Source organism: Lathamus discolor, chromosome 5, assembly GCF_037157495.1.
Source record: "Lathamus discolor isolate bLatDis1 chromosome 5, bLatDis1.hap1, whole genome shotgun sequence".
Classification (NCBI taxonomy): Eukaryota; Metazoa; Chordata; class Aves; order Psittaciformes; family Psittacidae; genus Lathamus; species Lathamus discolor.
This window is the reverse complement of record NC_088888.1, coordinates 48975419-49000656: the sequence shown is the minus strand read 5'-3', so window position 1 is coordinate 49000656 and position 25238 is coordinate 48975419. Positions and strand designations below refer to the sequence as shown.

At 36.9% G+C, this 25238-nt stretch overlaps 1 protein-coding gene across 9 annotated transcripts in view; it reads right to left on the bottom strand.

The window, feature by feature from the left end:
• The window catches only part of REPS1 (RALBP1 associated Eps domain containing 1), a 65300-nt gene that overhangs the window by 23227 nt on the left and 16835 nt on the right, over positions 1 to 25238 (bottom strand). For 6 of the 9 annotated variants that reach the window (XM_065680727.1, XM_065680720.1, XM_065680723.1 and 3 more), the window contains exons 3-8: positions 21258 to 21454; positions 11918 to 12071; positions 3880 to 4007; positions 3241 to 3403; positions 2874 to 2937; positions 1903 to 2057 (exon numbers count right to left, since the gene is read on the bottom strand). In XM_065680727.1, coding sequence (XP_065536799.1) covers positions 1903 to 2057; positions 2874 to 2937; positions 3241 to 3403; positions 3880 to 4007; positions 11918 to 12071; positions 21258 to 21454 — 861 coding nt within the window. Of the gene's footprint in view, positions 1 to 1902; positions 2058 to 2873; positions 2938 to 3240; positions 3404 to 3879; positions 4008 to 11917; positions 12072 to 13783; positions 14010 to 16115; positions 16247 to 21257; positions 21455 to 25238 lie in introns of those variants that run through there. The other 3 variants (XM_065680728.1, XM_065680724.1, XM_065680729.1) reach the window with 3 other exon arrangements.

The following is a 25238-nucleotide window of genomic DNA, read 5'->3' as shown; positions in this document are numbered from 1 at the left end:
CAGCCATATCAATAATCACTTCTTCTGAAGTTTTCTATTCAATATAGAAGTTCTGGTGATCAATCATGTTAGATGCTAGAAAAACTATTTCCAACACTGGGGGCCCAAATTTAAAAAAAAAAAAATCTAGTTAGATAAAATTCAACAAGTTTGCAAGAACTGTCACTTTTCACTGTAGCTATAACAGCAGATTCAAATAGAAATCAGAAAACGTTTCCTTTTAAGCAGAGCTTACACATTCTTGTAACTTTTTAATATTCACTAGAACAGGGTAACTTTTATTTAATACCAGAGGGAAAAAGACTGATTTGTACCTCATGGTAATATATCAAAGTTTTATATTAACCACATTGCCTGCAATACAAAACCGATAAACACATATATAATAACTTCTGGGTTAGTGTCCAATTTATAAAGTTTCCAGACAACTTCAGTTAAATGGTAAAAGCCTTGAAATCTATTACCAGTAAAGGCAGTAGAATATCAGGTACAGATATTGTACAGCTGTATTGTACAACAACAGTTTTTGGGTGGTTTGTTTTTTTGTTGTTTTTTTAAAAAACAACCCCAGTGGTTTATACAAATAAACATTACTCCATTTCCTATATAGGCTTTTGCTTGGCAATCACCTTAAATACAGAAATAGACAGATGAGTAGTTTTTAGACACTTGCTAATTATTCACCCAATTAATTGTAGTTATTTCTCATGTACTTGTCATAGCAAGATGTTTACTCATCCTGGAAACAGTTCAGTTGTTGCTGTTGCAAAGGTTCTTTGAGGAACCACAAAGCTACTCCCACAAAAAAAATGGTTTAATTATTAAGCAAAGGTAGTAAGAGCTACAGTATCTAGTTTAAAAACTCATCAGTAACTGTCAGATGAAGGTCTCTGACATACAAACACAGTATTGAAGAGACACCCCCCTCCCCCTTTGAAGTATTTACTAAAAAGACAAAATTCTAGGAAATTGTAGCACCTGTGCACCTATAGTATAACCTGACTTCCCAAGCCAAGATTGCTTGATAAAAAGTAATCTAAGGCATAAAATACTCTGCTTCCTTTGTTTTAAAAATCTATATAAAAACATCATTCCATGTAAAAGTGGTGTTTTAAACAGGATGTTTGTGGCCATCTTCCATACCCACACATACACACACACACACCACACACATATATGTGCATGTATATATATAAAAACATTATATATGTAACACCTATTTTTAAACACCACTTTTACACAGAACAGTAGTTTGCTTTTCAGTTATGGGAGAGTTTCTGGCACAAGCAAACCCATACATTCAATGGTTTATCTGGAAACATCCAAAGATAAAGGACTATGCACAGAAAGACTAGGTGCCAAAGCAACGGAAGATAAATCCAGCTGTCAGGTCAGGAACAGAATAAATAAAAAAAATCTGTATATTTTATATACGGAAGATTCTGTACTTTTAAACTACAGTCCTATCTCTAGCATTGAACCTCGTAGCATTTTCGAAGTACCTTAATTACTTAGAAGCTCATGCCACATTTTCAGAAATGATTCTATGATTCTATATTCATTTGAAATCAAAACTGAAGTAGAGCTGGATTGGGAATTTGGAATACAGGAATAAAATCCATACTGTGACAGTTTTGTTTTCCTTAACCTTTAAAAGCCACAGGCAGTATTTCCAAATGTAACAATGTGTACCTTTCCTAAATAACATATCCCTGTACAGAAATACGTACGTGCTTAGATTAGCTGTGAGCACTGATTAAGATTTCTAAAAATTACACATTGCTATATTTCATACTGACTAATGGATTATATTCATACAAATCTATGAGTATCTGCTGATACACTGTAACAACTATCCCATCACTTGAAAATAGTGAAATTTAAACTTGATTCATGTCTTACCTGTTGAGTCTTCCAAATCAATCAGTTTGGGCATTAAACTTTCAGGTAACTTTTGTGGCAAATCATACCCATTCTTCCTAGCAACTACCAGATGAAATGCAGCACAGAACTCATCCAATGTCAGTGCACCATCTTTATCAAAATCTGACAGTTCCCTAAAAAGGAAAACCTTAGTATGAATAAAATTTCTTAGGGTTATGTTATTTCAAATTACATACTTCTGTTTTGCTACTTAGAAGATCAAAGAATGCAGTTTATAGTTCATTTTACCCTATTAAATAATTCATATTAGTGCTACATGCTTTACGCTTCAAAGATGAGCTTTCATTAATAACATTTCTTACTGCTAAAAGATAATTTAAATCCACTTTTATCTCTCCAGGTTTTTAACTCATTAAAGACAGTACTACATAGTATTATTGGCCTCATTTTTGGCAAAAATGCTGAGGCGATGTTTATTTTAAATGGGAAAACAGTTGAATTACAAATCAGAACACACAAAGATGAAATCTGCCAAGGTAAGCCATTTAATGATAGCATGCAGTAATGCAGTACAAATTACAGAATACAGCAAAATATAAGCTTTGCACCAAGTCAAAGCTAAATTTGTCATCAAGGCCTACTTAAGTGCATTTAAAAATATTTGCATCTGCACATTTCATTTAAACTTAGACTTGAATAAATACAGGTAAGGAATTACTTAGAATGCATCTTTAGCAATAAAACGCTCAAATGTTTGAAATTTCTTCAAAAGCTCAAAATGCTTTGTAAATAATGCCAGCCTAGACCTTTTAAAGCCCACTAAAGTAATGGTAGCATAAACGTGAGTAGGACTGAACATACTGTAGTACACACTCAAAGTATGACTAATGAAATTTCACTTAACATCTTCAAGTAAGTAGATTATTAAATGACTGCCAGATAGATGCCATCTTTCTAAATTATCCTGAATAAAGACACATCACACTTACCAAATATGAGAAAGTTCAAGAATAGGTAGTTTTGACTTAGTGAAAAATTCTTTAGCTGCAGACCCTGAAAAATTACAACAACCACTTTCAATATTTAAAGCAAGTTAAATCATTAGAAGAGTAAGAGTTATGGTAAAGGAGATGAGCTATTTAGCAAAGGTTTTGGAAAAATGGCACTAATTACTAAGGTTAAATGAAGGAAAAAAATTAGTTTCAAGTCCCTTCCTGAGTTACACTGGAGTTCACTAGAACATTATACGTAAAATGAAGAGCTTTGTTCAAAATGGTATGCAAACCTAAGTACACAACAAAGTCTTTGTAACAGAACTGCTGCACCCACAATTATATTTTTTAAAGAGTAACTTACCTGGTATAAATCCATTTAGATCAGGTTGAATGGTTTTAAACTGATTAACATAATACTGCCTTTGTTCATCAGTTATTTTCCAGGGGTCATCATAACTACTTGATTGCCTACGAATTTCATTTGCTGTTGTAGCTGATGCTACAGTTCGTACTGTTGTCTGGTCCTGAAATGAAATATTTTTCCTCAGTATTATCTACCTAAAATGCTTCTATGAATTCTCAACTTCTTGCCTTCAAAAAATAAAGCATAGTTAAATCTCACGGTAGTTTAAAAACTGCAGGAAACCATCCACAGATTGTGTCTACAGGATAATGACAGGGTATTTTGCACACTGATACATATGAATAGGAATGACTGCAGGTATGAAAGCAGAAAAAAAGAAAGTATGGCACATATGCAAAAAAGCTAAACACAAATGTTTTAAAGTCATAATTGCTGATGGCTTTTTAATGAGCTTTCAGTTAACCATTCCAAATTGAGTCAACTCAATGAGTTATCTGTTGGGTAAACAGCACTGAACAGACTACAGCACAGATACACAGTAAACATCTGCAATGAAGATTATTTAAAAAAAAAAAAATAAATAAATTGCAACATCAATCTGAATGAAGCAAATCAAATACCAATAAAGTGTCACACCTGGACAGAAGCAGGATGCATGGCTAAAAGAGCACTGGTTGGTGGGGTATCTGCAAAACTGACCCAGTTTTCTTGATGGGGTGGTGGTGAATGGCCAGACCATATGGGATCACTAGAAGTAGATGAGCCTGAAAGTAGAAGAAACATTTCTTACTCAGTTTTCAAGACTGTCTTTTGAAAAAGAATTATGGATACAGAAAGCAGTAAAAAAAAAAAAAAAAAAAAAAAAAAATCAAATCCTGAAACACACGCTCCTGTCAGGGAAATATACGCTTGTAAAATCATGAAAGAAATGAAATGCAAATTGCACCAATGAAGCAAGGTTCACCTCCTGACAAGTCACTTCTGTAGATTTTTTACATTATCAGCTTGAATCTTCACTAAAAAGACAGAAGTGAGGAATAAGCTTATAGCAACATGTGTAAAATGCGAATGGATTTTTACTCACTTAATAGGTTTCGAATAAGTTAATACTAAACATTTTCACTTAGCTGAAATGTGAGCAACACTTGTATGGACAAAGATCTATTTAAAAGTGGCACAGGATATTAGCATGCAACTTTTTTCGTAAATGATCTCTAGACTAACTTAACTCAGTTGCTTGAAAACAGGCCAAAAATAATAAAAGGCATCCACAGAGAGTGCTGACATCTGCTCTGCATTAACTATCTGGAACACAATAACTGAGATTCACCCAGTGCCTCATAATCTACTTCTGAAATACTGCCTATGTTCAATGTCTTAATATTAAAATAACCATGAAGCAACTACAGAAAGATTTGGCCACCCACTGCTTTATGTAGAAAGCTCTCAAAATTCTCTTGCAGTTGCAAATTAAAATTTTAAGGAATCTGGATCAGAGGGAAAACTAAGCATCTAGAACAAGTTTAGAAGAATCCCAGGACACCATTCTGTTCCATGACTCTTAAATGCTGAATTCCTTACATCTAAACAGCAGCTGTGCAACTGATCACTTTACCCTTTTCGCACAATTAAATGCTTTCTCTAGGAATTTGTTAAATAAAGTCATACTTAGATAAGAATTTCTGCCTCATACGTAGAAGCAGATTTCCTTTTAAAAGGCAGGCAACTTCCTGTGAGTTTCTTTAAGCCCTTCACACAACCCACAGACAAAAAATATTACATTAACAACGTAATTTTAATACTGCTACTACGATCTAAATTGAAGCAATAAATATGAAAAATTTATTGTCAAGATACTGACAAAATAAATAGCTATGAGATGTCCATCTAGATATAGATAATCTATTTATGAAGCTGATGAATATCAACGATTTCAGGTTGTGCACTACTAGCACACAACCTGCAGTAACCAGAGTGAAGGAAATCAGTGAAGCACACTGAGGGTTAACATCTAAAGGGAGAGCAACATTGTTAGCATCCAAAATTGCTATTTAATATCAGTATGATATTGAAGTATGCAATTACTCCTTCATTCCATAAATGACCTTTTTCCTAGGAAAAAGTAACAAGAGAGTAATGTGAGAAATGCTTAGTACTGGTTTATCTTTGCTCTTCTACACACAATAGCCATAATTGTGCATAACACATTTATCTTGCATTACAGGGAGTAAAAATTGAGATTTCCAGGGGGGAACCACTTTTTGAAGGAGGAGGTAAGTAAAATGTACAAAATTGAGAGGTTATGCTATTTCTGAATTTCATAAAAATGTAAGATTAATAAAGCATGGGGTTTTGGTGGTTTGGTTTGTTTTTTTAATGACTTTACTAGCCACTATTAAATACTTTGTTCCCAAACTCATCTTTCACTTCCGCAAGTTCCTGACGTGGCCTGAAGCTTCCAGCGACTTTATCCAAAATTGCCAAGAATAAAGGCAATGAGTTTGACAATGCTTTTTACCTCAAGGTTCAGTAGCTTACCCAACTCCAAAGCGCTAGAAAGAAACATGCAGAAAAGCTCAGAGTCTCTGCCTGGTCTCCTTCTGCACAGAACTAACACACAGTAAGATTCAAACATGTCCTTCCCATCTCTCCTACAGACATGCCACACAAATTTTACTTTTGATACAATGGCTCTCCCCTTCTCTGTCCCTCAGACACTGACATTATTCTCACTTGGAGCTCGGCTCAGATGCCTCTATACAAACGCCCATAGCATGGGGAACAAACGAGGGATTAGAGATGTGTGCACATCTACAGGGGTATGATATAATAGGCATCACAGAAACATGGTGGGATGGCTCCTATGACCATAGTGTTGGAGTGGAAGGTTACAGGCTCTTTAGAAAAGACAGGCCAGGCAGGCAGGACGGGGGAGTTGCCCTTTATGTTAGGGATAGGCCGGAGAGTATGGAACTCTGTCTGGGGACATGTGAGCAGTTAACAGCGAGTTTGTGGGTCAGGGTTAAAGGGAAAACAGCCGTGGGAGACATTACTGTGGGGATCTGTTACAGACCTCCTGATCAAGGAGAACCTGCGGATGAAGCACTTTATAGACAGACAGGAAAAGCCTCACACTCACAGACCCTTGTTCTCATGGGGGACTTCAACCACCCTGACATCTGTTGGAGTGACGGTATGGCCCAGCACAAGCAATCCAGGAGGTTCCTCGATTGTGTGGAAGACAACTTCCTTCTGCAAGTAATAGAGGAGCTGACAACGAGAGGTGCCATGCTTGACCTCATGCTCATCAACAGGGAAGGGCTCATTGGAAATGTGACGCTCCAGGGCAGCCTTGGACGCAGCGATCACAAGATGGTCAAATTCGAGATCCTCAGGACAGTGAGAAGAGCTTGCAGCAAGCCCACTGCCCTGGACTTCAAGAGAGCAGACTTCGGCCTCTTCAGGAGCCTGCTTAGTAAGGTTCCATGGGATATAGCCCTAGAGGGCAGGGGGGCCCAAGACTCTTGGTTGATATTCAAGGATCACCTGCTACAAGCTCAGGAGTGCTGCATCCCAACTAGAAGGAAGTGCAGCAGGAGGGCCAGGAGACCTCCTTGGATGGATAAGGAGCTGCTGAGGAAAATTCAAAGGAAAAAAGAAGTTTATAAGAAGTGGAAGCAAGGACAGGCAGCCTGGGAAGAATACAGGGATGTTGTCCGGGAAGCTAGGGAACACATTAGGAAAGCTAAGGCCCAGTTAGAATTAAACTTGGCTAGGGATGTTAAGAATAACAGGAAGGGATTCTACAGGTACGTAGCAAATAAAAAACAGACTAGGGACAACATAGGTTCCCTGAGGAAGCTTTCGGGAGAACTGGCTACACAGGATTTAGAGAAGGCTGAGGTTCTGAATGACTTCTTTGCCTCGGTCTTCACTGGCAAAAGCTCTGACCGCACCATCCAAGTCTTGGAAGGCAGACGCAGGGACTGTGAGAATGAAGACCTTGGGCCCACTGTAGGAGAGGATCTAGTTCGAGACCATCTTCAAAATCTGAACGCGCACAAGTCCATGGGACCTGATGGAATCCATCCGTGGGTCCTGAAGAAGCTGGCGAATGAAGTTGCTAAGCCACTGGCCATCATATTTGAAAAATCATGGCAGTCAGGTGAAGATCCCAACGACTAGAGAAAGGGAAATATAACCCCCATTTTCAAGAAGGGGAAAATGGAAGACCCGGGGAATTACAGACCAGTCAGTCTCACCTCTGTGCCTGGCAAAATCTTGGAGCACATTCTCCTGGAAGGCATGCTAAGGCACTTGAAAAACAACAAGGTGCTTGGTGACAGCCAGCATGGCTTCACTAAGGGGAAATCCTGCCTGACCAATTTGGTGGTCTTCTATGATGGGGCTACAGAACTGATGGACAGGGGCAGAGGTCGATGCCATCTACCTGGACTTGTGTGAAGTGTCTGACACTGTCCCACACAACATCCTTGTCTCTAAATTGGAGAGACATCAATTTGATGGATGGACCACTCGGTGGATAAAGAACTGGCTGGATGGCCGCACACAAAGAGTTGTGGTCAATGGCTGAATGTCTGGCTGGAGACCAGTAATGAGTGGTGTCCCTCAGGGACTGGTGTTGGGATCGGTCTTGTTCAACATCTTTGTTGCTGACATGGACAGTGGGATTGAGTGCACCCTTAGCAAGTCTGCCGATGACACCAAGCTGTGTGGTCCGGTTGATACACTGGAGGGAAGGAATGCCATCCAGAGGGACCTTGACACGCTTGTGAGGTGGGCTGATGCCAACCTTATGAAGTTTAACCATGACAAGTGCAAGGTCCTACACCTGGGTCAGAGCAATCCCAGGCACAGCTACAGGTTGGGCAGAGAAGAGATTCAGAGCAGCCCTGCGGAGAAGGACTTGGGGGTGTTGGTCAATGAGAAAATGAACATGAGACGGCTGCAGTGTGCGCTTGCAACCCAGAAAGCCAACCGTATCCTGGGCTGCATCAAAAGGAGCGTGACCAGCAGGTCGAAGGAGGTGATCCTACCCCTCTACTCTGCTCTTGTGAGACCTCACCTGGAGTATTGTGTGCAGTTCTGCTGTCCTCAACATAAAAAGGACATGGAACTGCTGGAACAAGTCCAGAGGAGGGCCATGAGGACGATCAGGGGACTGGAGCACCTCCCATATGAAGACAGGCTGAGGAAGTTGGGGCTGTTCAGCCTGGAGAAGAGAAGGCTGCGTGGAGACCTCATAGCAGCCTTCCAGTATCTGAAGGGGGCCTATAGGGATGCTGGGGAGGGACTCTTCATTAGGGACTGTAGTGACAGGACAAGGGGTAACGGGTTAAAACATAAACAGGGGAAGTTTAGATTGGATATAAGGAGGAAATTCTTTCTTGTTAGGGTGGAGAGGCACTGGAATGGGTGGCCCAGGGAGGTTGTGAATGCTCCATCCCTGGTGGTGTTCAAGGCCAGGCTAAACAAAGCCTTGGGTGAGATGGTTTAGTGTGAGGTTTCCCTGCCCATGGCAGGGGGGCTGGAACAAGATGATCTTAAGGTCCTTTCCAATTCTAACTGTTCTATGATTCTATGATTCACTAAGCTTATAGATCTTTACTTCCCCTAGCAACTTGTCTTAGAACAGTTCAATTTGTACCCCACTTAGCACAGCACCTCTTCCAAAATGGTACTTTGACAGTAACAAATGCAGTAGCAACCAACTGTCATACCTTCAAAATACAAGTATTACAAGAACTGTTTCCTTTCTCCCCTGCTCAAAACCTCATTTTCTTCACAAACTAGAAAACCAGACTGGCACACTAAGGTAGAAGTGAAGGTGGAATAATACTGGGTCTCAGAGAAGACTTGGAACAATCTGTGTATTCTTATTTTATGATTTGTAACCCAATGAAGAAACACCTCCAACACTCTCCATGCACTTTCATCAGTAAGAATACCATCAACAGCACTTTGAATGGAGAGAAGACATCAGATTTTTTTACTAGTTTTAAATAATTATTTGGGTACTACCAACATAAACATTCTGCTCTGCTTCCAGTACAAACAGACCACAAGGTAATAAAAAAATATCTTCTAGTCCCTATTCAGACACACCATTCAACTATCATTTGAAGCACGGAAGGGGTTCGTTCTCTCAAATTTGTCACCATCAGCATCCTTCTAAGCAGCTGAAGCTGGACTGCAAAATGAGCTGGAAAGGTAAAAGTACATTTTTCCTCTCTTGTAACTTGAACAGGAAGCTCTCATCTCATATACAGTTCTGTTTTCTACAAGAGGTTAAGTCATCCATTGTATTTTTCTCTGAAGACTGATCCAGATCAGAGATGCAAGCCAGAACTGGGACATCTACTTATGAAGCATCACTAACATTATCCTAACTGAACTACTGCACAACACAGTGTTAAAAAAAATTTGTAAAATCCAAATTCTTTTGCTCTGTTGAAATAAGAACAGAGTTTTCTTCCCCAGGCAATTGAGGGCTACAGCTGTAAGTTACGCTTAAGACTTCAGATGCAAGACTTTTAAAAACAACAATTAGGCCATTATTTAATAATTACAGCTCAATTTTATACAGAAAGCACTATTTAATTTTGTTCATGATGGGAGTATGATGATACAGTGGAGTGTCTTTACTACAGCTAAGTCAGAATCTTCCCGTTTAAACAAGATCTTCCCCCTACAAGTTTTGAAATTTATCTTTCTGGTTTAAGGCAACATGCTACTCATTATTAGACCCATCAAACATTTTAACACTTGAGATTCCGTGCTTTCAGTTGACAACCCCAATACCCTCAAACAATGTTTCACATAACACGATATAAAAGCTGAGACCTGGATTCTTATTTTTCTTGGATCACAAGTGAAATGGCATAGTCCTGCCTTAAAATCCTACTGAAATAAAATCATGTACTTGCAAATTATCCAATTTTTCAAGACCATCTTGCACTGGAATCAAGATGAGCTTGCGGTGTTGATTTTAATAATACTAACCAAAAGGCTACCTGGTTCTACCTGAATGTCAGATATTTTTCTACAAAATACTGTCCTTAAAAAGTAGTCTCAAGAGAGGGAAAAAGAATGACAAACTACCTACACAAACCGAAATTCAAAGGAATAATTAACCCTCTGCAGTGCAAAAAAAATCAGGATGAATCAGGATGACTATTTTTTTGTGAAATTAATGTACGAAAATCCATTCTATCCTTCACATTGGCAGAACAGACAATCCTTCTACAATAGTATCTCCAAATTGCTTTAAACACACTATGCATGTGTTTCAGCACAGAATATTAAATTGGAGAATACTGAGCTAGTTCAGAAATATTTTCAGACTGCTCCTGAAAAATTTATCCATTAGACATCACAGGGAAACCACTGCCAAACTGAAGTATGAATATGGCATCACAACTTTATTTTTAAGAGTACAATATTGAACTCTTCAACACTAGGAATAGTTTGCATACTTTCCTGGAGTCCTTGACTTCAGAAGTTAGAAAAGCTTCACAAGTAGAAATCAGCTACCAGACAAACTTGTATTTCAGCTTACAAGAAAAGCAAAACAACTAAGCCCTGCAAGAAGAGAGTCAAGAAACTGACGCAAAAATCACAGTGCCTGTACTGAACCTTTAGAAGTGATTATATATACAATAAGCAGACTAATTGCTTTTGTCTAAACTGACTGGCACTTACTAGTAAACAACATCTGGGACACTGACATAAATCTCTGCATACCGCCCACTTCTAAAATAGTGTTATATTTCCTTATCCAACCGACTCTAAGAACAGAATCCCTGGTTCTCCATAGATGTTTATAACTACAGAATGACTACAGAATAAATTGAAAGGTAACAGACCAACTTTGAAATATCATAACTGAAATAAACCAATCAACCACAGTTTAATCCAAAACTACATTCTATAAAATGCATCATATTATTCAGCAGTATTAAACACAGCACATGAATTAGAACTGCTCTGCTAAATTTATTAATACTCTATCAGATACCAGAAAAAACAACAGAACTTATTGAAATATAAGATATTAAGGGGGAAAGCTTTTTAAATCTGAGCACAGCAATATAATAGGGAGGGTCTTCCATGTTAAATGAAGAACCAATAAAGGATGAAAGGTTTTACTGAAATAAGTGGGTCTACCTTGACAGACAGGAGATACAGTAGCTTCAGTTATGTTTACATAAACTTTAAAGAAAGCAAATAAAGTTACAAGAATTAGTTGTTCTGACAATTCATCTAATCTACGAGAAACATTAATCCAAACAAACAATGCATTATCTGCTGCTTTCCCTTGAGCTTCCCATGTTTTCAGCTGTACTGACAGTTCCTGCACAATCTCAATAGGATGTTAGTTCTGTATTGGAAAACTTTCCACTTGGAAGCTTTCATACTCTCTTCCCCCACTTCCAACTCCAAGCATTTCCCAAATTACACTAAGAAATAGATCCACCACATACACAAGCTCAGATTCCACAGTGTTGCTGTCAACGTTAACATTTGAATGTGCACGAAACTCTCCAGGATTGGAAAATACAAAGATTAACTGCTCTAAACTCATTTAATACACTTTTGCAAGAAAATCTTTGACTTTGGGTTACAGCTGAAGCATAACAGAAGACATTTATACCTGGTTGTGCTTCACTAAATGGAGCCCAAAAAGGCCCAGGTCCAGCAAGAGGTCGTTCATTATTCCCTCCGCTGGGATGGCGGTTGTGCTTCCTCCATGTATGTGGAGAGGTTGGTGGGGATTGCTGTGGTGAAACAACTGGAGATGTGGACTCCTAATAAAACAAAGGAACCTTTTAAGTTTTTTACTAAACAACTAAATACATAAAAGCCTATCTAAAACCTTTATTTCAGTTAAAGCCTCATTTTATAAAGTGTAAATTTTGGTACTTATTAAGATGAGCGAAAAGGAGAAGTCAGGAACAGTATGACTGGACATGTCCACTTCAAACACCATTTAATATATTTTTAAAAATACCTACTATATTTTTAAACTTGGCATCCTTAAGACAATAGCAATGCTGAGTTAAATTACTTAGCTACAAAGCAAACTAGATTATAAGGCTCCCTTTCACTTGTGATAAAAGTTACATTTGAAACCAGGTCTCAGAAGAGTTACTGTAAGTCACTGTACAACTTACTATCATACCTAATTATTATCAAATGATTCACAATCAGTTACTTTCATTTAAAAAAATGAACCAGAATTAAACATTAGGAAAAATAAAAATATCACTAGACAGGCCACATTTTTTTTTAATATGCAAAAACACAGATGTAATTTTTTCAAAGAATGATGCCTTTTGAAAACTATGTAATTCTTTTTCTTAAAGAATGATATACTTTTCAAAGTATATCTAGGATATACTTCTCTGCTGTACAAATTACAAGGTAACTTTGCCTTGGTGTAAAGGCTCAAGCTTCTCTTTAATCCCATATTGTACTATATTCTCCCTGAAGAGGCAGGAAAACAAAGAATTACACATGCAATTTCTACATGGAATCAGTTCTCATGAGACATTCAGGTTACCAGATTATTCCATTTCAAATAAAATACAAAGTAAAAATCACATGTGTTTCACAAAGTAAAATATTTAAATAGTAGAAAATCATTTCCTCCCTATATCTAGATGTTTTGAAATTACTGTCTGTCTTGCCAGATCTCCTAATCTGAATTTAACTGTATTCGTGGAAAAAAAAGCACAAGAAAAAAAGCAAAACTTAAAACTCCTAGTTTCCTGAAAAGTAAAAACAAAGCTAAAAATCTCAACATCTGTTTCAGCAGCAGACAAAAAAAAAAAAAGGTAGTCTATGTTAGCAACTGTTAATGTATGATCAAGTACTAACAGCCAGATTGAGTGCAGGCTTCCACATGATTACCAAAACTGAACTGGTTTTCTCTGCCGAATATTCAAAGGCCATTTTGCTTTTCAATCAATATTACATCTGCAAAACTCTAAAAGCCAATGAGAAAGTGTCCTAAACAAGCTTTTCTCCAAGCAGGGTACATACTAAAACTACACACATCCTAATAAAAAAAAGTTTTAAGGCCATGATGAGTGGTTACTTCCGAACATTTTGACGTGAACTTCCACCTTCAATCCCCTCTGATTTTCGTGTTTCCTGGGACAGATGGCCAGCCTGGTTGATTCGGCAACAGGTATTTTTTGAAAGTTCTGATCATTGAGTCTTATTTCCTTAAATAAGTACCTAGGCCACAAGATTCTGAACTTTCCATTCAAAGCACTTAAATGATGCCCATATGTATTGGCACAGAGTATTACAAAGTGGCTGGGAGCAGTACTAACTCACTTCAACTGTTAATTTATGGACCAACTGAATGCCCAAAGTCACTTTTTTCATAGTACCTCACCAGTTCAAGATGGTTTTGTTGCAGTTACATGCCTTTCTGAAGCTTGCCTGAAGATTCCTCCCCTTAGAATCTTACTTGACAAGATATTTATTGTAGATGTCAGTATATTCTTACCATTACAGGTACATGGGGGCAGGAAGGGAAGGAGTCAGGGTGTCCAGAGTGCCACTTGCAGGCTGGCAGCTAAAACCGAGGCTGGATTGTTACTCCATCTAGCACAGTACAACAGGTGCTAGAACAACTTGATGATGCATCACTGAAATCAATTACAAGCTTCCTCTTCTGGCTTTTATACAAACCATTTTTATCAAACAAGATTTGAAAGATGTTTGAATTTTTAGACAAAATACTGTGAGTAAACCTAGGGAAAACTATACTCAGTCACTGACACTATCCATTTACTCCAGTATACTTCCTCTGGTAAGTCAAAAGTCCAGAAAGACACAGAAGAACACCTGGGGCAGATAAGCAAACAATAGTCTATCTAAAGGACACCACTCGCTACTTCTAGTAACTGCACATGAACATTAAAACTCTTGACACATAGTCCTCATGAAGCAGCCTTGCCCTAATGAAGCTGACAACTGCATCTATTAGTAAACCTCCACCATTTGGCCTTATACCTAAGGCATAGGAAGAAATAGGAAGAAACTGCATGATCTTCAACTTGAATTCTTCTAAATATTTACTTTACATGTCATTCATGTGATTCTGTAAAGCATACAATAATGATAATCAGATCATGAGAAGTACAGGCAAAATAAATAAATAAGTTTGTTTTCAGTGTTCCAGTCAACATTTTATCAGAATCCTAAACCTTTACAGATTTCCCACAATTGATTTGGAGCTTCAGCTTAGACTCCACTATACAGCAAAAGCATACCACCAACTCTGACACCAAAAGCTTCTGGAAGAGGGCCAAACCATATCTTCAGCTTTACCATCACTGGCACCCCACATTCACGAAACAGTTTAAATCAAATTTAGATAGCATTACTGCGGCACTGTCTTTTCATTGTGCAATCCTGGTCACTCCTACAAACCACTCATGGCATTCACTGATCTAGCTTACTGGAAGCTAAGGAGAGCTAAGTTTTTCTTTTGTTTTGGTTTTGTTTTGTTTTTTAAGTACATCTATACGTATTTATATATACACCCCCAAATATATGTGTCTGTGAAAACTGAAAAGACTGGGGAGGAGGCAGGACTGTAGAAACATTAACTCTCACTCAAAAGCAGTCATGGAAAAACACAATGGGTAAAGATTTATTGAAACTGCAATTACACACAGGGTCATTTACCCCTTTTCCATAGGTGACCAACTAAGCATCTGCCTTTGCAGGGGTAAGAAGCTGTCATTTTCATATACTCATGCCTAGAAAACATGGTTTGTTGTACAAAGTTTCCACTTCAATTTTCCACTCAGCTTCACACTTCAGTAAACAGAGGCAGTATGTTCATTAGAACCACTTCTGTTCAGCTGCAACACACAGTCATGAACTGAGTGCTTTGAGAGCACATGTTGCAGCTGAGGAAGTAGGGTTGTTCACTTTCATCTGTCCAATCTATTAATAAAAGAGACTAATTATGAAAGCCTGAAATACTCAGGATCAGATTTTTCTGAGAGTATTAGGTTCAGAACCTAACTTAATTGCTCTCCAAAATCTTAACATGCAAAAACTACAACAGTCTGCCTAATTTGTGCTACTGATAATGCAATGACTTCGAATTTCACCAATTTTAACAGAAGTTACTCACCTAATCTCTTTGGGAACTTTGACAATTTTACTCACCATCTGCATACTGCAGTTGATGTATAATTAATTAGATTGGCCTTTATTAAAATCTTATTTTGATAAAGTGTTTTAGCACTTTAAATTTGAAACACTTATTTTTTCTCTCCAAGCCAATCTCAATAGAATTCATAGCAATTACAATATTCTGGTTTTTACTATCTTAAGTCATTCATTCCTCCTCTTTAAATTATTCTTGAAAACAGATCTAAACAAAAGCATGTTGACATAAATAGTTAATAAGTACTTATAATTTTCATGTTAAATCAAACTGAGAACATTCTTCTCACTAACTCAGAAAAAAAAGAGTTGCAACAGGCAAAAATAAAGTAATCCATCTTAATTTTTAAAAAATCATGGTTTAAAAAAGTTGCAAAAAAGCATGGGCTTTGTCAAACTGGAATTACCAAACCCAGACACTATGAAGGACTTGGAAGTTGGACTTTTTTGGACTGACAAGCAGTTACAAAAAAAAAAAATAGCTTTTAATTAAAAAAGGTGACATAATACATGGCTTTAAAAGTATCACCTTAGTGAAGGTAAGTCAAACAAACTGATGTAAGGCAACACAATACTGTGCTAAAGCAACTCTGGAGGGATCTCAACCTCAAAAGGGCATTGCAAGCATACATGAGTGAAATGAGATTATAAACCTTTTCCTGGATCTCACACCTCAGGCCAGAAGAAAGCCTCCTAAGGAGAATTCCAGAGACAATGTAGCCAGACATGGTATCCGAAGGGTAGCTCTAATGGTGTTGTGATCCAGGTCCTGATACCACACAGCCTGCATAAGAGTCAGGGAACAGATCCATCATGAAGAAACATTATGCTAGAGCTGGTAACTGCATTGCAGAACCCATGTTTTCGCAATCAACTAGCATTCACACTGAAGAACAAAATAGTCCAAGGTTCAATGTGAACTTCTCCACATGCAGCACTACACATTTTTAGAGAGGGGTGCAATTACAAACTTCTTAGTCTGACCTCAACAGTTTGAAGGTTTTAGACTACATTTGGAAGAAAATAATTAAAACCAGCAACAAATGGAAAAGGGATCAATCACAGAATGGGAAATTTTACTTAGATTTGCTGATATTTTTGTGATTTTTCTAGGCAAAGTATTTGCGCTACATTTAACCTGTACCTCGGCATACTTCAGTGGGGTGCCATACAAGGTAATTCCAACAATGTGGAGATTAATACAAGAATCTAAGGTGCAAAAGAACTGATTACAGAAGGAGGAAAATAGAATTGTATTAGAGTGGGAACTACGGGTCTGAAAGGAAGTTTCTAATAATGCTCCTGAATGACTGATTTGGGGAATGACCTAATTTGGTACTTTAGGTAACTGATTAGACACACTAAATAGCACACTGATGAATTTTGACAACTGTAAGGAGGCAAATGGATGGGTTCCTTTCAGGACATAGGTAACAGTAAACTATTGAGTTTAAAATATAAAATACAGTTTCTTGCATAGTTGAAGTTAATACCAACATGAATAATAAGACTCAAGCAGCTGAAAACAGAAGACTGGATGCATAGGTCAACTATCAAGCCACTACATCATATATAGCAGATTTGCTTTACTCACAGCTGCTAAGGTATATGTGGTAAGATGTCAAGCAGAAGTACAGAAATACTATTTTGTAGAGTACTAATACTGGTGACATCTCATTTGGAACAATAAATACAAATCCAGTAAAATATTTTCAGTGAGAACAAATTCAAATTGGATCAAAGGCACAGAACTATTATAGGGATTACTGGTAACTACTTTATGAAACAAAACTGAGATGCTGAATTGTTTTGTCAAGCAAAACAAAGCTAAGGGGTAATATAATGGCTTTCTACTAAATATTAATAGTGTTCTGCAGCAAATACTAAGTACGAAGTTGTTAAAAGAATACATTTTACCTCATCTGAGTAAAGTCAAGTGGGAATTCCCACCACATTCCTACTAACGCTCTGCAACACTTCTCCCCAACATAGCCAGTGTGGATAAAAGGTTGTGATTTCAAGACAAAGCCCTGATTTTTTAAAAACTCATTATCTAACACAATTTATCATGATAATAGAGGGTTAGACTCAATAAAACAAGAGGTCTTTTCCAGTTCTGTGGTCCTAAACAATTAATTTAATGCCAGGTATCTTCTGCCTGGAATTACCTGTTCCATCTGCAAAACAGAATTGAACAGAAATGGACTACTGGCAAAATCTTAAAGTCACACAATTCACATAATTAAAAAAGGTGAAATGGTCAAATTTTGACTGCTACAGGTGCCAAATTTGAAATGTCCCCCCCTAAGGCTGCACTGATACGACAATAAATTAATATAGAGTGCCACTATTACATGTGTTGCACACATAGGTAGATGAGTAACTTCAGCTTTACTTTTTATGTTCACCTGGATGTAGCACAGTTCAGCCTACAACTATCTGCCAATACACATTTTTCAGCTGTTACAGCCTCAACATCTATTGAAACTAGCTATCCACTTTTCCTGGAAAATGGAGGCAAGCCAGTAAGTATTCTAAAGCAGTACCTAATCAACACCTAGATCACACTCAAAGACACTGGAAGAAGTATTTGCGTTTTGGCTCTGACAACACAACAAAAACCATCCAAAGGCAGTATCTAACAGACAGATACTGAGACTGGTTATTGCTTTTGAAAGTATCTTGTAAAACAGAAAATACTTTCAAATCTCAATATTACTGCTTCTGCTAAGAAACTGTTTTCAATACATTTGTCTTATGCCTTCAAAAAACACCCAAAACAAACAGAACAAAAACACCAAAAAAACCCACCAGAAGCCAAAAAAGCTTCCACCTACAATAAGAGGTCCTAATTCTATTAGAGGATTTCTTCCTAAAAAGCACAAGAACTCAACAGAATCTAGATTCTTAAGACTGGCCTAAATTAGCATAGCTGCTACTACCAAAGTATAGAAGTATTTATATACACTATGGTTAATATATCTATGCCAACATGTCACATAGTCAGCAAAGTGTTCAAATCTACTTAGTCTCTATTATTTGGGAGAAAGAAATTATGTCAGCAGGAAGAAAAAAAAAAAAAAAAAAAAAAAAGGATTTTCTCTTAGCATTTTATCTCACTGGGACACGTAGTCACCATGTCACCTGCTAAGTGAAAGCATCTTTCATTATTTGGCTTGACTCCTAAAATCAGTTCTGCAGCTTCCAGACATGACACCTGGGCATGACTTCAGTCATCTTCTATTAATATTAACAATATTAAAAAGACAAACTTCTGGCCAGTACTATATTTACATAGTACATAGCCATTATGAACTAAAAATGCCTCCACAGAAATGGACAGAAAAAGGAACTTAGCCCATGCTTACTTTTAAAGATGACCTCATTTATAGCTAGCTACTCTTTGGAAACACAACCTGATTGACATTTTCCAACAAACTGCCTCCAACTGAAGCTCACTGAGGGAAGCTGCCAAAATAATGCATTGATGAAGAAACGGTATTAGCTAGGACATTTCAGTAGACAATACTCTAAGTGCAATTCTTTTACATAAATAATTTGTAATTATAAGATACTAACATATGCATGACATCTCACTAATACAGAAGTTGCATATGAATGAAAGTTTTTAAAGACAAAGATATCTTATGATTTCATACAAACAACATGTCAATCAGAGTATTTTATGAAATCCATGTATTCTGAAGTGCAGAAATATTATCAAAGCCAGTAAACAGTTTAAGAAAAGCAAAAGCAAAACCGAACACAAATTCACTAATGGAATATTTAACAAGCTACTTGACATATCCAAGCTTAATTTTGACACTGGAATTCCTGCAGAAAGAACAGTCATCCCTAGGAAAATGACATGCAGTAATTTACTTAGACTTTGGCTCTGCTCATCCTCATCACTGAGAGAGGTGGCATATAATGAGAATTCGCTGTCTTAACTTCTCTCTAGATTTTATAAATTTCAGTGATACCTCCAGGTAAAGACAACTGGATCAGCAATTTAAACAAAAGCATGTATAAAAGCTGTATCCATCTTTTGGAAAATAACCCAACTAGTGGTATTTATGTGGTTAAGGAAGAAACCTGATTCAGGCCCTTTCTCAGCTTGTTTGTAAGACAGTGTCCAAAATCTATAAATATTAGACTGGATGGATTCATTATATGGTTAGAAATGTAGAATCAGCCACACAAAATGCAGCTTACAATAGGGTGCAAAATCAGACAATACATCCCTGATGTTCTAGACCATGAATATAACTTAAAACTGCGAGACCCAATGCTGTGTTGTCTGTTATGTTTGATTCAAGTCTGTTTTCTGGGCCAGAACTTACAGAGGGTTTTTTTTCTGATGATCCTATAGAGACTTGTGTGAAAGAGAGACCACACCGCTTCTGTCAGACAAGATGGAGAAATGAAATTTGGATGCTTATATATCTTTGTGAATATGTGTCTTCTTTATCCACAAACTGAAGACCTCAAACACCATAGGTTTGGGGTTTTTTTGGGTTTTGTTTGTTTGTTTTTTACTTTAAAGTTAAACCAATTTGATACAGATTCCTGTACCAAATTGTAGCTGTTCACTAAACAAACTCAGCACCATGAGGGAAGCATACAAAACACTATTTCAACCACAGTAAAAACCCATCAACAGATCAAGAAGATCTGTAATTGTTGATTCTTCCTGAAGCACTTAGGAGGTCTCTCAAACACACCTACCCAAAACCAGATGACACGTTATTTTCAGAAATACTGCCAGCTCTCCTTTTGTTACAGTCCCCACCTCCAGCTTCTGAGAAAGGAAGTAGCAGCCAAACACTAACTATGGATTGCCTCTGCTAATTTGCATTTTCTTTATAGTGGATCAGTCTTGGGCTATTCCCAGAGAGATTAATAAACATCTATGAGCTATTCCTTGAGTCCCAGAGAGATTAAGGTATGTTTGCAAGTTCCTCAATTCTTTACAAAATAAGCTCAAAAGACAGTATACCATGGGGAAGAAAAGTCATTCAGTTACGCACACAGACACATACACTAAGCAATATTTAATATTTGTATTCAGTGTTCTAGCTTGTAGAAAAGACAATAAGATTTACCCACAGAGAGAGTGTAAAGACTATAAACCCCAAGGAATTATGAGGAGGCACAGAGCTGTAAGCCTTTAGTTTTCATTTACTCAGCTGAAGATGAAAGAACCAGCGAGCAAAAGGCAATCAGTTTTCTCATCACTAAAACACAGTATAGAGCTATGGGAAAACTTGTCTGTTATTTCTGATTCTCATTGTCTCTACTTAATAATTAAATAGCTGAACAACAAAATATACAGCAGAGAAAAGTAACTGAGTTGTTTTTTTTTTTAAATCTCTAAATAAAGTATTTCAGATTTAAAAGTACTGGAGCATGTTGAAGGACTAGAAAACCAGTCTTCAAAGGCATTCAGTACTGCTGTTCCAATCACCAGGAAGCCAATGTGATCTAATAAACAAGAAATCGGTATCTTAATGATTACAATTTGACATTTGCTATATCTAGATATTTTTCTTTTCTGTCTCAATTCTATCCCTTACCACCAGTACTTTAATCATAGATTATACAACTTCGTGGAAAAAAAAAAAGTCTCCTACATGCAAGTATTTCAGAAGCATGTGGTCTTCACATGTAATATGTATCAGTACGATTTGAGAAACTACTTTGAAAGCAACAAAGCTTAGAAACCCTATCAAATTTTACACCTATGCAGCAAAATAGTGATTAAGAGTCCTATTTAATCGTTTAAGTTAACTTACCTGTTGATCGGTTGATGTACGTTGCTGAACTGCATCATGGCTCACAGAGCCTTTTTTGACTTGTATCCTGCCAGGTGGAGGAGGAATCACACCTGAGTATGAAGCTGAGTTATCAGCATCTGAAGGATACAAGGCTGCATGCCTTGATTCTTGTTCATTCTTTGTCATAACAAATCTGGGAAGAGGAAGGTCCTTTACTGTTAAAAAAAAAAAAAAAAGATAAGAATAAAGCAGGCCATTTACTATGCAGAAGTATGATGCTTAAAAATAAAAATGCAGTTCTGCTTTGTAGTTAAAATTTCATACATGCCTTGATTACTTAAAACACTGCGACTGCTGCTATACCTGCGCCAACATCTGCCAGCTGGAAAAAAACAAATATTCTTTCTGCATTATGTTCCATGATTCTGCTACTCAAGTTCTGGTTTTGGTATACAGAGGACTTCACATAGTTCTGTAAGTGTAGCAATATAACTCTGCATTAAATGCAGTAGTAATCAAATAATTTGCATTTAGTTCATTTTTTCTTAGTTTTGCAACATTTAATTATTGAAGTGTTATTTTCAAGATTTATCTACCATTTCTAGCACATATATAAAATTAGAGAGTCTTCATACAGCAAAACAAATGCTAAAATACTACAGTATATTCAACATCTTTTAATGATCTGATACCACGTTTATATTCACAACAGATATCATCTTATTGCAAACACTGCAACTTTGCTCTGTGTTGCTTAAACATACCAGTGTACATCTTTCTACAATAGAAGTTAAGTTAGGTTTTTTACTGGGATACTTTGTCACAAACACCTATGAAGCAAATTTTCTAAAAACTATTAGGAGGTCCTTAGCTTTATGTACCATGGCTCAGAGTAGCCTGATATAAAAAAGAGTCTATATAAGTCTTCAATTTTTCACTGTAAGATGCCTATGATTTCTATGAATCCCTGCCACAATTTTCTTACTGGTCCACCATGAATAAAAAGTAAATTGAAAATTTGCTGCACAGCTTACTTGGAAATCATTTTTCCAACACAAAACAAATTTACAAGCAAAGCTTTATTTCTCCTGCTGACTGATTACATCAATTACTTCTGGTATTCAAAATGAGTCAAGTCAAAAAATACCAACTCTATTCAGATTTGAGATGAAATTGCATCCAGTTTATTACATCAAAATTAAACATTAAACTGATTTGTATTTGAAGAGCGTAATTTGAATCCATACCATTCAACAACTATGTATCCATAAACATCTTTCTGTATGCAGTATTAAAAAACAACGCTCCAGTAAGAACATAAATTCTTGATTTAAGCCTCTGTCACTAAGCACAATTCAACATGCTAAACAGGGAAGGAGCATGCAACACAGCCTCTTTGCTAAGTTTGTGGCTACCCATCGTGTGGAAACACTTAAAGCAATTCCTGATGCCTTCCTCATTCCTAGATGCCAATTTTCAGATCAGCATTGTACCCTGTATTACGCTAGGGAAGTTATTCGCTTAGCTAAACGGTGAGATACAGCCAGCCAAACAGTGAAAAATTCATTGCATACAAAAGTGAAAATCTGTATGCTCACAGAATGGGATAAAACATAGACACTAGAACATCCAACTGGCAATCTATGCAATTCCATGCAAATCTATGCAACCAGTGGTTCTAACACAAGGCTTTGGCATAAGTTATCTAGCATTAATTCATAAAATAATACAGAAGGCTCAGAAGGAACACGAATTACTGTACAGCCTTCTTTAAAAACAAGACTAGGTAAAGACAAAACTAGATAGACAGGTTTGTCTTGCTGTACTAAGTTTCTACATCACCAACTGAAATTTGCCATTTTTACCTCTACTGTCTTTTCCCTGTACAGCAGAAAAACCTCATTTCAACACCACATCTGTTACCATTCAGAAATCCCCCAATTATAAATGCAACAGAATGACTGATACTGTTATGAACAGAATATTGATACTGAATAAATTAGACAGTTCTCTGTACTTTTTATGCTCACATCCTTGTTAACTTCCTCCACCAAAAACTGCACTCCATACTTAGAAAATAAACATTAATTTGAAGTAGACACTGGCTCACTAATTTCTCAACTTCCCGGAAGGAAAATTTTCTGGGACAGCAAAGGAAGAACAGATTTAGAGGCTTGCAGCAGAATAATTAAACTAGTATTCTTACTACACTGCACATCTGAGTAATCAAAAAAGTACTTAGTTAACCAAGAATCAACTGGATGACACGTGTTGGATGGACTTAGTACTCAAAATTTGACTGCAGTCTGCATTCAGTAACTCACATTCCTGTGTACTGAAGAGACACATGGTGAATGAAAGAGCAAGAGAAAGAAGAGAAAGGGAGAGAAAATACCAAGATGACAGAGGGAATAACAGTTAAAAAAAATAATCATGGAATAAAACATGCATAGAATGCAGAGTTAAAAAGTAGATGTCCCAAAATATAAGCTTTAACTAATTGTAACTGGTTTACTTTGAAAACTGGCTCAGCAGGCTGGCCAGCTGGGTTTTGCCCACAGTCCATCTCCACAAAGTCTGGAAGAGGAACTGTTAGAGCCATCCCAAGCTAAATCGTACATTCCTTCTTTTTCCAAAGGAAGGTAATACAAGCTTAGAATCATTTTACAACTCTTCAGCCTGCTCTATTTTAGCTATTTAGTAGCTGCCACAACACGTGAATCATCCTAGAAGCAGGAACTTCATAGACAGGACTGGAACCACTGCAACCAAGGCAACAGACAACCAAAGCTAAAAACAGTTAAGGCAAAAATAAATGTTCTGACAATTGTACTTGATGTATTTAGTAGGTTTAGATCCAGTTACAGAGAATTATTCCTAGAAGTCCAGAAACCATTACAACTATTTCTAGTATTATTGTGAATCAAGAAAACATATTAAATCATAAATGTTCCAATGGCTGCTAATTTTACAGCAACATATTTTATAGTTTAGAATTAATTCTTTCCTTCAAGTTTCTTCTGATTTTTTTTTTTTTTGGTAATACAAAAGCTCTTTCCAGTTAAAGTATCTTGTATTAAAATAAACCATATAAAAACTCTGGAAAAAGCTACATACACAGATTTTAGTCTTTGCTTTCTCCAATGGGCATTTGATGAGAAATCCCACACTTACTATATAAAGTCCCAATTCTATCAGATATTAAGAGTCAAAGGACCCTTTCCAACTTTCTGATTTGAGGGCATTCTGCTACAACTTGCTGAAAAATGAGGGAACACTCGTCAGAAAAAAGGTTCATAAACACGGGGTGGGTTATGAACGGAAAGGAACTTGAATACTAGCAAAACATTGACTGAAACCATGCACTTCTCCAAAAAAATACAAAACCACTCACAAAAGCAGCACATACTGTTTGTACAATCCTCAAATAAACATAACTGCAAAAGTATACATGATGATTCTCCTCGGTTTTTTATAGTTTTGTCAAATACTTCAGCCCTATTGGATTGCTTTTAACAATCCTTAACTACTGTTTAATTCAGATGCTTCAGACAAAAAACTCCTAAGCTTTCTTTTAATTACTACCATATATCAATTCTATCATAACATGTTTTCTACAGACATAAAATCTACGAGGGAAGTCACCTCAATGCAAAGCTGTGCTCCCAAGATATTTTTCAGCTCTGAGTCGTGTACTATGCTGCACAAAGCTACAGTGGCTTAAAACTTAGTACTTCATCTTCCCAAGTCTCTTTTCATCTTACAGAGCAGCACTGACATGGATCTGCTTATGTCACTCTGAAGGCTACAGTAAAGCCTCATATCAAAGCTCTTTCTGCTGTTCTGAACCATCTTCCTAAAACCTTTCTCCTGTTCCTATTTCTCTACCCCAACCACAGCTGACCTTTGAAAAGCAGGATAACAGGTGTTTTGGCTGATAACAGACTTCAAAGATCTCATACAGGTCAGGTTTTTCAATAGAAAAAAAATAATCTTAAA